General features: G+C 37.8%; 1 protein-coding gene and 1 long non-coding RNA gene across 4 annotated transcripts in view; both read right to left on the reverse strand.

The window, feature by feature from the left end:
* The window catches only part of LOC141379834 (uncharacterized), a 295,479-nt gene that overhangs the window by 253,751 nt on the left and 26,801 nt on the right, over nt 1–14,927 (reverse strand). For 2 of the 3 annotated variants that reach the window (XR_012396681.1, XR_012396683.1), the window contains exon 2: nt 7,437–7,518. This is a non-coding gene — a long non-coding RNA (uncharacterized lncRNA). Of the gene's footprint in view, nt 1–7,436; nt 7,519–9,172; nt 9,549–14,927 lie in introns of those variants that run through there. The other variant, XR_012396682.1, reaches the window with a different exon arrangement.
* On the reverse strand, nt 1,681–4,726 carry LOC141379832 (uncharacterized). The gene is made up of 2 exons (XM_073935114.1): nt 2,922–4,726; nt 1,681–2,525 (listed from the first exon to the last, which is right to left on the reverse strand). The coding sequence occupies exons 1-2, from the start codon at nt 4,398–4,400 to the stop codon at nt 2,136–2,138; spliced, it is 1,869 nt and encodes a 622-aa protein (XP_073791215.1). The 5' UTR covers nt 4,401–4,726; the 3' UTR covers nt 1,681–2,135.

Below are 14,927 nucleotides of genomic sequence, written 5' to 3' on the forward strand. Positions count from 1 at the left end.
CCATCTATTTAACAAAAAAATATTTTTATATATTTTTCATTATTTTAAATGCTCATGGTTTCATTTTACCCCATATTTAACTAAAAATACAAATATTAATATGTTAAAAAAAAAAAAAAATTTACCAAAAATAGGTATTATTTATTATTTTGACCCATTCATTCATTTATTCAAAGATTTTCTTAATTAATCCAGGGTCGCCACAGCGGAATAAACCGCCAACTTATCCAGCATATGTTTTATGCAGCAGATGCTCTTCCAGCTGCAACCAGTCACTGGGAATCACCCATACATTCTCATTCACACACATACACTAAGAATAATTTAGCTTACTCAATTCACCTATAGTCTTGGACTTGTGGGGAAAACCAGAGCACCCGGAGGAAACCCATGCAAACACGGGGAGAACATGCAAACTCCACACAGAAATGCCAACTCAGCCAGCTGAGGTTCGAACCGGCGACCTTCTTGCTGTGAGGGGGGGACAGTGCTACCCACTGCACCACCTATTGTGACCCATAATTAGGCAAAAATGCTAATGTTTACATGTATTTAAATTAAATGTGGGTAAAATTCCTATTTTTACACTATTTTAACTAAAAATAAGTCAAATATAATCTTTCCTCTAAATTTAACAAAAAAAATCTATAAAATTCACATTTTTAATAAATAAACTCCCAATAAAAAAACACATCTTAATTGTTTAACTATTAAAATAATATTTTTTTATTTATTTTTTTAATTTTGCAGCTAGAATAAATCATCAATCATGCCAAGGTAATTGCCTGTTCATTCCACAGTGGCGATTCCTGCTAAGTCAGGGATTAAACCGAAAGGTAGTGAGCAAGTGAGTGGATTAACTTCAAAAATAATATTCATTTCCTGCACCGTTTTGGTGTTTAGACAGTTCGACCAAAATAGTGTTTAAATGCACATGTACTGATTTGCAAATGCCTGGGTTTGTCTGATGGCAGCTCATTCTCCAATTCTCCAGGTGGGAGGTTTCATCCCCGCCGTTTCCCAGTAAAGCAGACTTCATCCTCTCCACATTTTGGCAATATCTAACCTTTTAAATTCCTAAAGACGTCTTAAGCTTTGTAGATCTCCCGCCGAGCGAGTACCTACAGTAAAGAGAGCGGCTCTGTAAAAGTAAACCAGCAAGAAACCTCACACAACCCGGCGAACGAGCTTTCCAACCCATACAATCATTTCCATTTAGCAAACCTCCTTCAAGGCTTCCTGAGGGCTGGAATCCATTACCTCGCTTACACTGCGAAGCACCTGATCAGAAGTCAGAGTCAATCCAGAGTCCTACTGAATTCACCAACTCAGACAGAACAATGAAAAGCGGTGTGTTACATCAAAAACGCCTTCAATGCTTCATGATCTCTTTTTTTCCCCTTTATTTTTGTGTGTTGACAGCTTGAACTTAACATCAGAGCCGAAGTCAGTTGCAATGATACACAAATATACAAATTGAGAATCTGTTTAGGTGAAAAGATGACAAGTTATTCAATCTTTTGTTCTGCTTTTTGAGAGATAATAGTTCTTTTGCCCCTTTGAAATTCTGAAAGAGGGTCATGTCATGAGTTGGGATGCACAGAAAGGTCTCTTATTCATGTTTCAGATCTATAATCGCTTTTACACATTGCCTTGTGTGTCTTTTCAAAAAGCATAAACATTTGAAACTGTCACGTTTGGCGTGATCAAAACAAAAGCAAAACAGGAACAAAAAGATTGTGGATTCAAGTGCAGATTTAATAGATTATAAGTGCAGAAAACGGTGACTAAAAAATACAAAATCTCAAAAATACAAAGTAACAAATCAACAACAAAACAAGACGGATAACACGAACTAGACTTTGGCAAACTACAAGGCAAGATCAGGAACAAACTTACTAGGAGCAGGAAGACAAGGAAGACAACGACGCGATGACAAACATAGGTGGAATGGTAGAATATATAGTCCAGATAATCAACGGTAACACAAAACAGATGTGATGACAGATCAGTGTAGATGTTCCGGTGTGTGCGCGGGGCATGTATGAAAATGTAGTCTTTTGACTGAAGCGCTGCAGTGCCTACAAGTCCCAATGCACTACAGCGCCCTCAGGTGGTCACTGACGGATGTGACATTACCCCCCCTCTAAAGAGCGGCTTCCAGACGCTCCCAGACTGGTTCCAAGAGGGGGGGCGGAGCGGAGCAGGAACAAAGGGAGGGATGGGAGGGCCAGATCAGGGTCAGGCAGTGGGTCAGGCACCCCAGCAGGAAGCCAGGGTGCGGCCGGTGAATCCGTCCCAAGTAGTGGGAAGGACCACCAGGGAGGGTCGGGAGGGATGACCCATGGATGATCCCGCAGGAGACACAAGGCAGGGGGTTTTAGGAGAGCCGGCTGGAGAGGCAACTGGACTGGAGCAGGCGGAACTGGAGGCAGCTGCGCAGGAGCCGGCGGGACTGGAGGCAGCTGGGCAGGAACCGGCGAGGCTGGAGGCAGCTGGGCAGGAGCCGGCGGCACTGGAGGCAGCTGGGCAGGAGCCGGCGGGACTGGAGGCAGCTGGACTAGAGCCGGCGGGACTGGAGGCAGCTGGGCAGGAGCCGGCGGGACTGGAGGCAGCTGGGCAGGAGCCGGCGGGACTGGAGGCAGCTGGGCAGGAGCCGGCGGGACTGGAGGCAGCTGGGCAGGAGCCGGCGGGACTGGAGGCAGCTGGGCAGGAGCCGGCGGGACTGGAGGCAGCTGGGCAGGAGCCGGCGGGACTGGAGGCAGCTGGGCAGGAGCCGGCGGGACTGGAGGCAGCTGGACTGGGGCCGACGGAACTGGAGGCAGCTGGACTGGAGCCGGCGGGACTGGAGGCAGCTGGACAGGAGGCGGCTGGACTGGAGGCAGCTGGACTGGAGCCGGCGGGACAGGAGGCAGCTGGACTGGAGCCGGCAGGGCATGGAGCCGGACTGGGGCCGGCAAGGCAAGACGTCTGGGAGGTGCCGGCAGGGCAAGACGTCTGGATGGCGTTGGTAATGCCAGGAGCCGGGCTGGGACCGGCAGGGCGAGGAGCCGGGTTGGGGCCGGCAGGGCAAGACGTCTGGGTGGTGCCGGCAGAGCAAGGAGCCGGGCTGGTGCCGGCAGGGCTAGACGTCTGGTTGGTGCCGGCAGGGCGAGGAGCCTGGGTGGCGCCGGCAGGGCGAGGAGCCTGGGTGGCGCCGGCAGGGCGAGGAGCCTGGGTGGCGCCGGCAGGGCGAGGAGCCTGGGTGGCGCCGGCAGGGCGAGGAGCTTGAGTGGCGCCGGTAAAGCCAGGAGCCAGACTGGAACCGGCATTGAACTGCGCTCTGGGGCTGGAGCCGACACTGGCGGGCGCTCTGGGGCTGGAGCCGACACTGGCGGGCGCTCTGGGGCTGGAGCCGACACTGGCGGGCGCTCTGGGGCTGGAGCCGACACTGGCGGGCGCTCTGGGGCTGGAGCCGACACTGGCGGGCGCTCTGGGGCTGGAGCCGACACTGGCGGGCGCTCTGGGGCTGGAGCCGACACTGGCGGGCGCTCTGGGGCTGGAGCCGACACTGGCGGGCGCTCTGGGGCTGGAGCCGACACTGGCGGGCGCTCTGGGGCTGGAGCCGACACTGGCGGGCGCTCTGGGGCTGGAGCCGACACTGGCGGGCGCTCTGGGGCTGGAGCCGACACTGGCGGGCGCTCTGGGGCTGGAGCCGACACTGGCGGGCGCTCTGGGGCTGGAGCCGACACTGGCGGGCGCTCTGGGGCTGGAGCCGACACTGGCGGGCGCTCTGGGGCTGGAGCCGACACTGGCGGGCGCTCTGGGGCTGGAGCCGACACTGGCGGGCGCTCTGGGGCTGGAGTAGTCCTGTTTCTACGCCTCCTCCGTCTGGTGGTTTGAGAAGGAAGAGCATAGTTAACAGCTTGCTCTGGAGCTGGAGCCGACACTGGTGGGCACTGTGGGATTGGAGCAGACACTGGGGTTCCACACAGTTCAAGCAGGCTCTCTAGAGGCTCAGAAAAAGGTGCTCTTCGGACAGCCCGACGCGGATAAGGCCGCAACTCCAGTCCAGCCTCTTTTCTCCTTCCCTTGGATAAATCTGCCGGCCCCGAAAATATCCCTCTTTGTTGCTCACCACTCAGGCCTCCCTCCTGAGGGTTCTCCTCCTTCAAAGCAACAGAGAGGGGAGAGCCGGAGATCAAAAGAGCCACCTCGATGAACCGATAAAGGTTCCAGTCATCCTCATAAGGTGGCATCTGAGAACGGACTGGTTCCAAAAGTCCTCCCCGAAAGAACATCATCAGCAAAATATCACTATGAGAGCTCTTCGGGGCTAGCTCCAAAAACTCCTTTATATAACGCTCCACGGAGCGGTTACCCTGCTTTATACGCACTAATCTATCATCTGCTGAATCCATCTGTTGATCGCGTCGTTCCGTCACGTTTGGCGTGATCAAAACAAAAGCAAAACAGGAACAAAAAGATTGTGGATTCAAGTGCAGATTTAATAGATTATAAGTGCAGAAAACGGTGACTAAAAAATACAAAATCTCAAAAATACAAAGTAACAAATCAACAACAAAACAAGACGGATAACACGAACTAGACTTTGGCAAACTACAAGGCAAGATCAGGAACAAACTTACTAGGAGCAGGAAGACAAGGAAGACAACGACGCGATGACAAACATAGGTGGAATGGTAGAATATATAGTCCAGATAATCAACGGTAACACAAAACAGATGTGATGACAGATCAGTGTAGATGTTCCGGTGTGTGCGCGGGGCATGTATGAAAATGTAGTCTTTTGACTGAAGCGCTGCAGTGCCTACAAGTCCCAATGCACTACAGCGCCCTCAGGTGGTCACTGACGGATGTGACAGAAACGCTTATGCTAAACATATCCATGCAACTCACCCACACTGAAAAAATTTATACTTTGAACCAACTTTAAAGGTGCTTTATGCAAGTTTTTGACTCTTCTAAAAGCAAAAAAATACCACATGAAATAATGTTTTCCGATATTTAAGGAACATGCTTAGTGAGCATGCTTGTTTATCTGAAAAACAATGTTAAAGTCAGATATTCTGCTTTGAAAATGTGTGATACATGCCGGAACTCTGTCTTTGTTTTGGTACTTTTACCCCACCCACTGCCACTTTAACCAATTATATTTCACCACCCCAGGTTGCCTCTATGGAAAACCCCATAATTCCTTCATTCATTCATTCATTCATTTATTCAGGAGGGCTCTCAAAGTGTGTGTCCGTGACCAAAATGCGACCACTGGTGGACAGTAGCAGACTCCTAAATGAGATGCAGATTCAGAGTTCAATATCAGGTTATTAATTTGCAAATAATATTAATAATACAAACGTAAATGTTAGGTGAGCAGGTTACAATGTAACCTAGTGTCCCAACAACAAGCTACGTGATGAGATTTGCAGTAATAAGCAATTTGGCTGCAGATGACATGCACGAGACAGAAATTTAAATACAACTATTCAGAAGTGCAGAATATGCACTCTCTCCCGAAATGCTAAGGTTTATAATCGAATTAATACATAAATTTATCTTTATTTGAATTGAACATATTAAACCTCTTTAACATTATTAAATTTAGATGCTGAATGTTATTTGTTGGTTTGCATTATTTCATAGTTTTAAAGTTCAACTTCAAAAGGTTTTTTTTATTTTATTTTCAAGATCTGAGGTAAACTATCTGCTGCTGCTTTCAGTAGTATGGCAATAAATGTCATGTAAAACAGCATTCAAACTCACATTATTAGCATTTAACACTGAATAAAGCACATGAGGTGTACCTGAGGTGATTACGTCATCAAGATTTTGTTGTTTAGCTGCAAAAAATAGAATCCGTTTCTAAAATATAAATTCCAGGAGCTGGTTAGGACAAAAACTAATTTTAATATGAAAATATTCCTTTTGTTGTCTTCTGTTACATTCATTTAGAAGATGACTTAAATCAGCGTTTAGGCTCAAAAGTTAGGCACACTTCTGTTGGTTCTCACTCTGGCAACCTGCACTTGCGTTTGTTTTGATCCAGGATTGCAAAACCTAGTTCAATCTCTGGGTGTCAAACTGACAAACTGCAATTTTACCTAAATTACGGTAATTTGTTATAGCTAACTTTTTTGTTTTTCTTAAAGTATAATTTAACCTTAGTTCAAACTTTAAAGTTTAATTTAATCTGAATTAGATATTAGATATTCATAAATACTGAGTAACACGTAAGCAGTACCCTTTTTTTAATGTAGCCAAAGAAACCAAATTTGTCATTTAATAGAATATAAAACTGAACTTTAAATGAACGACAGAGTAGTTTAACTTTTTTTCAGTGCATGATTTATCACCAGTTTTGCTTGTATTATATTTGTAATGTTTTAAGAAAAGGCTGTAAAATTATGGACAGATGTACTATGCTAATATGAAGAATTGTATCGTACACTGTGAATATATATATATATATATATATATATATATATATATATATATTTTTTTTTTTTTTTTTTTTAAACAAATGGTATTAATTAAAAATATTTATTCATTTATTTATTGGTTTGTTTGTTCATTTATTTATTTTTGAAAATGCAGTTTTCTGACCTTATAATATAAACAAAATATCTGTGCACTTTGCATTCTGTATGATTATAAAAGTCAGTTTAAAATAGATTACCACTGCAAAGCAGGAAGAGCATTTTTGTTAGTTGTTTTTCCTTTTTTCTGTTGTTATTATCATTATTGTCAATTTTACTGTTTATTTTTTAGAATAAAAGTGGCAATCTTATGGTTGTTTGGAATTTTTAAAAAAAAGTGTGATTGTAAAAGGTTGTATTTATAAAAAATAAAGACAAATAAAATAAACACATTTCAGTCTATACTTGGGTTTTTAATGTCAGGTTAATTAACCAGGATTGTAATCTGACTGCATCTTATCAAGCAAAGGGGATACACGAGAAGAAATGACCTCACCGCCACAGTAGGAATCAAAGACTTGAGGAAGATATTTCGACATAGATCCACAAACACATGATGTCTTGCTCATCTGCTTCAGGCTTAATCAGACCACCAGACACATAGACTAAACAGGAACATACAAAACTTTTCAAGCATCCTTAATATTCAAGGTTGTTGCTTATATTTTTTGCTCAAATGAAGAAATCTAAGTTCAAAGTCTCCTCAATTGATTTTTTTTTTATTTCCATTGAACAATCTGTTCCAAACTTGCAGTTAAATCATTTTATAAGTAAATTCAACTCTTTATAAGTAAATTCAACTCTAAGCTCAAAAATATGTCCACCTTACTTACAATTTTTAACTGAGTTAACAATTTGTAAGTTAGATTTTTTTACAGTGTATGTGTGGCTACTGAGAATCCATTGAAGTGTTATGAAGTGAAATGATTGGTCTAAAAACATGAATGTTATTTACATTACCTTTAATCCATAGCCTCAGCAAATGGCCACATTGTGTAACTTCCATGTAGGCTACTCCATAGATGATTCAGTACATCACCCACTAATAAAACAGAAAATAAATTCAGTTTAAACAAAACAGTTCACTCATTGAGAGTCACTCATTGCTCCACAAATAACATCCTTTCGGAATTTCTGCTTAAACACAGAACGTCTTCCTTACATTGCCATATGGTTTAATACACAGTTGGAAATAAGAATGTTCTGTAAACATCTCAATAATTTTTTTATCTAACCAAAAACTAACCATTCCCATAACTTTTAGTATGATTTTGTTAGAACTCAAAGAGAACCTGTAGGGAATGTAGGAGAAAGTGGGGACAAAAGTAACGTGGGATGAAAGTAACAAAGTGTTTTTTTCAAAACCCTGACAAGATTTGCTGTTCAGACTATAACAGCACATTCAGCATGCAACTCTTGATAGATCTACCAAATATCATGTGATTTCGGGACCGAGAACTGCAGTTAGCTCTAAATTTCTGTTTTTAAGTGCAGAAAGTAAATTATTGTATCTGGGTTTTTTTTTTTTTTTCGATTACTAGTTGTGTTTCTCTTTTAATGTGACACACTAATGATTAATCTACAAGTTATTTAGTGCAAAAACACATCCGAGAGTTTGAAATGTCTGAGTTTTTCAGTGCAAAATTAAATCAGGTTTAAATCACAAGACTTCCTGTGGGGACAAAAGTAACACTCTTATTTCTGTCTCACTGCTATTTTTTGCTTCCAAATTAAAGTTTTTAGGGCTTTGACTCATGTTTTATAAGATTAATGCATAGTGGTAATAATAATAAAAAATATTTAACAATTATAGAAAATTCTAACATTTTGCAAAAATAAAAGACAAAAGACGTTTGCAGTTAACATTAACAAGGTCATAGTTCAATATATCTCAAATATAGACCATTTTGAAGGATGTAAACTATAACAAAGGTCCAAACGTGTTTCCTGTCTTCATTTTTCATTTCCTTAGCTTCCGAGAACCCTGAAAGGCCCACATATTAATAAATAATGTTATGACAGCTGTTTAACATTAGGATTAGATTTAATAGCCTTTTGTTAAAGTTCTTAAAATACTTTGACAATAAGCAAGAAATGTTCACGGGCCAGTAACAACAACACATCGATACAAAATTATGCCAGTAAATCTAGCAAACATTGTTGTTACTTTCATCCCTATACTGACAGGGTCAAAAGTAACATTAATGTGCAACATTTGTTCAAAGTTAAGTTATTCAGGAGTTGTTCTAAGCTGATACAAAATAACACCTGATTTTAATAGACCACTCTTGTGGGTTAATAACCACAGTAAACATATATTTCTGCTAAAAACATTATCTTTTAAAATTACGGTTTTATGAAAAATATTACTTTCGTCCCTGCTCTCCCCCATTTACAGGAAACACTTTCCTGGCTACACAACAAGAACATTATGGAAATTTTCTGGAAACCATAAACAAATTGACCAAATATATATATGGTCTTTTTGAAAAGTTTCTCTGGAGACATCCCATCACATTAATTATCACTTGACTAATTTAGAGTAATACAGTTTTTTCTTGTAACGAAATGTAAAAGTTGCCATCTAGAGCTACATACTGTAACGTTAGAAACATCCTTCTGTATCCATGGAAACAACACCTGAGGCCATTTCAATTGAGAAGCCGTCGGCAAAAAAAAAGCAGACTAGGATTCACCTTAATGTGTGTGTGAAGCAGTTACTACTAAGCCCCTTTGATTACTTTAGTTAAATTCCAGCAAAGCTCAAAGCCCTTTTTGAGGCTCATTTTGGTCTGCAAAGCGCAATCTCGGGATCTGCTGTAGCAATCACGGAGGACAGCAAGCCGTGCTCTTTCATGCCTGGCTGATTTCATTGGTGACTCAGGTAAGAGGAGGCCTGGACTTTAGGCTACTTGCTGCCCGAGGACAAAACCGTCGCCAGATGGTCATCGCGTGTCTGCCTTGCTGTTCTCGGTAGGTTTCCTTTCACGTCTCATCAGCTCAGCACACGGTTCCTGGAAGACCGAATTCAGCAGTGCGCTGCTGCCGCCTACTGGTGAAAGCGCCATGTGTACAGAATAGTATAGGGCAGAAATGGTAATATTTCGCCTGTAACTCGTTGCTTTGAGAAGATAGACGTCTCGGTCTTTCATATAATATGCCCATGTCTATAGTCTTTGATTGGAAACTGCTTGAAATCCCATCGTTGTGTTTTACTGTCAAACAACCTGCTACTGCTGTTGTGCAGGCCTACTACTATAGTCTATACTGTAAAACTGGATGAGTTGAGGAAACAGATTGCGGCAAACCATTTAAGTGTTGACAGAAAATGGCTTAATACTGCAAACATACATACATACATATATATATATATATATATATATATATATATATATATATATATAGAGAGAGAGAGAGAGAGAGAGAGAGAGAGAGAGAGAGAGAGAGTCATATAGACATATTTGTGTTGATATCATCAAATATTTAGAGTGACAATAATTTAAACATTGAGTTCAGTTATCAAATTGTTATGAGTTCAGTTAATAGAAACAAATAAAGTCTAAACAACTATATAGCTACTCAAATGGTTTGGTGTTGCTTCTAACACCAAAAAAATATATATATAATTAATTCATAACTCCTTAGGTTATACTTAATATAATCAGTTTATGGGTTACTATAACTCTTTTTTATTAAGTAAAAGTAACTTTTTTTAATTAGAAGTTAAACTAATTTACGTCATTTATTGATTTTCACTGTTTTACAGTGGGGAATGTTGGAGGGGAAAAGCCTCAAAATTACTAAACTGTATTTCTAAAACGACATTTAATATAATAACTAAATGTATTGAATCCACAATAAGCCTACATTTTATTCAAATATTTCAATTATTACAATAATCATTAAATTAGTTTTAGTAATGAATTGATAATATCATAATCCTCTGCCATAACTGTAACATCAAAAAGAAATCTAGGTATTTATAATATCAAATTATATATTGATGGCATTGTACATATTAAAAATAATAAAAGAAAGAATAATAAAAGAATAACAATTGTCAGATTTATTTAAAAAATATAAATATAACAATTTATTTTATAAATATTTAACAGCCATAATTGCAATTTCAATGTTATTATACACTCTCAGAAATAAAGGTCACAAGCTGTCACTGGGGCGGTATCTTTTCAGAAGGTACATGTTGATACCTCAAATGTATATATTAGTACCTACTTTAGTACTTTAAGGTAATAATATGTATCCTTGAGGTATTAATAATATAGACAAATGTGTACATTTTGAAAAGGTACCACCCCAGTGACAGCTTGTGTACCTTTATTTCTGAGAGTTTATTATGATAGTCTATGTAGCACCAAATAGAAGTGTGGGTAGTTGAAATGTAGCAATATTTAATTACATTTGCTGGTACTATTTTATATAATATATGAATTTATTCATTATCTTTTATGCCCTTTTTATGTTTTATATCTCACTTTTTATTAGTAAAACTGGTGGTCTTACAAATCACTCACTCATTTCACAACACTGCTCAGTCTCCCCGAGAGAACAATTTTCATCATGGAATTGAGCTCTAAAAAATGTAACGCACAAATCTGGCAATTTCTCACAGTTGGTTTCCTAACACTGAACAATTTAAAAGGTGCTATCGAGACTGCTTATTTTTTTGAATGCCTTCTTTTGTGTTTAAACAAGAAAAATAAGTGCAGAAGAATGCTTTAGGTCAAAAATTTTCTCTTTTGTAATGCGTTGGAACATAATCATCAGAATACATAATGGAAAAGATAAAGCCAACAGTTATGAATCTGACTGCAAGTATAGTTATCATAATGATTTTTTTTTCTTTTTGAGGGGGAAACAATTAATTAACCGATCCATTGCCATCAAAGCGAAACGAGATGGATCTAAAATGAAACAGGCCTACTAAATCCACACATCTATTCATTCGATGTATATTCTTTTCACTTTTAAAATTTAATCAAAACACTTGAGTCATTGAGTTCTATCCTATATAGTCAATATGGCTCCACTGCTGACTGTTTAAACACTGTTTGCTTTATTTCTATAAGTAATTCATAAGAAAAAGAAAGAAGAAATGACAGGAAGAGAGTCATGTGGGTGTGAACAAACATTCGCAATGTATCCTACGTAAGGTCGTGACTTTTTCTAAGACACTTCACATTACCATCCCATACTTTCCAAATAACCTGCTGTTTAAATGTTACCTCAAATACCACTTCATATCGCCTTTAATCCTCTGTAGATAAAAAAAAATGTCTGTCAGAATATTATTGACATTCAGTCAGTCGGGGTTGATCTTTCAGAGCCTAGTGCAGTACTTATCAAAGGCCTCAGTATGGATGGTTTTATGGGCTGAATTAATTCTCAACCATGTCCCATCAACAGCCCTAAGGGGGAAGATGAGGTATAAATTGCTGTAATCTCTAACTAACAGATCTCACTGCTACTTCACTAATGCAAAATATATAAAACCACTTTTAAAGGCAAAATAATTAGTGTTTCTGTGAAATTTTTTTAATTTAAATATTTGTTTAATGGAAAATATATATATTTTCAAATAATTAATTACTATTGTCATTGCTGTCATTAAAGTAAATAGCTTTTTTACTTATTTTGCGAGATACTGGTGTTAAGTTTAAAGTTTAATTTAAAGGCTTAATTGGGTTAACTAGGCAATTTAGGTTAATTAGGCAATTCATTAGACAACAGTGGTTTGTTCTGTAGCCAACTATTTAAAATTTCCCCGGAGGGCTAATACTTATTTTGTTTGTTTATATTTTGAATTGTGTGCCATAATATTTTACTATAGATAAATGGCAAGCTGTATGATGTAAATCCAGCGAGAATTTGTCTAATTGTCATCCCACAACAGTCATACTGTACAGAAGTCAGATATATGAGACTACATTTAGGCTGTCAGTGAAAATCTAATAGACATGTAACCATAGGCTTAGATTAGACTAGTATTCAATTAAATCACAGTTAAAGAGAACACAAATAAGAGTCCAATTATTTAGTCCAGTTATTCAAAAGTAACAACATCCAAACAAGTTAAATGTAAAGCTTATATTAAGGAAAATAAAATTAAACACATTGGGGAAATATACAAAAGATCAAATAAAAAACTTGAAAAAAATTAAATACTTTTTAAATTCATTTTTAAAAAGCTTAAACAGATCAAAAAGTATTTGATCAAACTCTAATAGAAGATAATATTGTCCTTTTATTCTACTATTATTGTGAATGGAATGGATGAATTCAGAGCAGAAATGAGGCACCCACTGATATGCCTGGCCTCAAGAAATTCCATGTGACCGGTAAGGGAAGAGAAGTTGATTTGAGGGGGGAAGGAGGTTATGGTATTTGATTAAAGTTTATGAGAGCAATAACTTTTTTATAAAATAATGAAGTGCATTGGTACATTGTTTATGACAAGAACTACTAAACACAAAAGTATTTTGCTGGTTGCTTAAACTGCTTATTTAAAATGAGCTGAATTAACATAATTCTTGAGTTTTTTTGGCGGGACAGCTTATTATTTTATCTTCAATCAACTTAAATTTGCAAAAATAATTATGTTAATGTTAACTTAATTGAATTGTGTTGGACAACATGAAAGAATTGTGTGAACCCAGTATTTTTATAGTGTATATATAGTCCATATAAAAAGAGTAAATCTGATGTGATTTCATGGTGACTTTAAGCAAGACACTGCAGGCAAAAAAGGCTGCAGGTTTTTTCATACAGAGCCTTTTTATGCTGAGATTTGGTGGGGATTTCATTGTATGTTAAAAAAACAAAACAAAAAAAAACGTTAACAATTCAAATTTTATTGTTAGTAAAATCACATATATATTTTTAAAGGCCATTTTCTAAAAAAAAAAAAACAATATTGCGTCAAAAATCTGCAAAATTTTTATCTTTTACTTATTCATATGTATTCTGAAGGTTTTTAAAAAAGGTATACGTTTAAAACAATTTTAGTTTTTTTTTAATATCTGTATATTTTATCTCTATATATCTCTATAGTTCACTACATTTTCTGAATTATGGAGTGATCAAATGAGATTCCCAAAATGCCATCAGTAAAAAAAAAAAATATATATATATATATATATATATATATATATATATATATATATATATATATATATATATATATATATATATATATATATATATATATATACATACATGTTAAAACAAAACATAAACAAGAATTTTGAACCTGACTTCATCCATTGTTTATATTTTTGTGCTAAAAACAGAAGCAAATATTTATTTAAATAATGCCTCATTTGAATTAAACATACTGAGAAAATTTGTTTGACAAGCATTTGCTCTTATTTAATGTGGGCAAATGGCCAAAATAGTTTTAAAATTGTTTATAATCTTGAATTCAACAGGGGCAAAAGATACAAGACAAAAACTAACATTATTTTGGCTACATTCATTGAAGTACATTACTCATAGCAGTCACTAGTTAACTGAGACGGTTGAATATTGTGTTCTGGGAATGATTTTTGGGTAAGCTCTTCCCTTAAGACATTAAGAGTCCCAGCCCTGTTCCTGGAGACCCCCCAAAAGTTTGGATATCTCCTTAATCAAACACAACTGATTCTACTCATCAGCTCATTAACAGAGGCTCCTGAAATGTGTGCATCATAACAGAAAAATCCAAAATGTACTGTACTTTTGGTTGGCCTCCAGACATAGGGTTGCAATGTGTTCTTTATTTTCACAGTGTGCTGGGTGATACTCAAAACATATCGCAATATCACAGTAAAATCAGTTAATAACTATAATCATCATGGATAAATAGCCAGAAAATCTAGTTTGATAGAACCTGACAAATAATTGACAATAAATTAAATTGAATTCCAAAGTGTGATTCAGCAATGTTTTGCTGCTTTATGTTTTTTTTTTTTTTTTTTGAAAACTTTTTTGTTGAACTTTTTTGGTCATCCCACCTTATATCTATCAAAGTAATTAAAATATAAAGCAAAAAAAAATTAGTTGAAACCTGATTAAACCTTAAATCTTTTTATAATAAGTAACTTAAAAAGATTTGTAGTTATGACTGTCATATAATTTTTTACAGTGATTGTCATACACATCTGCACATGTGAAAAAAATCCAAGAACTCAAACAGAGCAGAGGGTTTAACTGCTTTTATTGATTCAACATGACTAATAAACACACAACTATGAAATCATCTTACTAAAGGATTTAATACTCTAATGAAGTTTGAACTTATGTGGTGTTTTCAGATGTAGCAACAACTTAGAGCCACAGTTAATGGAAAGCCACTTAAACAGCTGTCAAATCGCAAATTTCAGAATCAATCAGATTAAATCATCTACCATTTTTGCACAGCTTGTCAATGAACTATGGCACTGTGTAGTAAAC

This window comes from Danio rerio, chromosome 21 (genome assembly GCF_049306965.1).
Source record: "Danio rerio strain Tuebingen ecotype United States chromosome 21, GRCz12tu, whole genome shotgun sequence".
NCBI lineage: Eukaryota > Metazoa > Chordata > Actinopteri > Cypriniformes > Danionidae > Danio > Danio rerio.

Bases quoted from the DNA above. Each gene is read 5' to 3' on its own strand.
- LOC141379832 (XM_073935114.1), bottom strand. From the start codon at position 4,400: ATGGATTCAGCAGATGATAGATTAGTGCGTATAAAGCAGGGTAACCGC. The intron at 2,526-2,921 runs GTCCAGCTGCCT...GCTCCTGCCCAG, and splicing joins TCCATGCCCTGCCGGCTCCA to CTGCCTCCAGTGCCGCCGGC.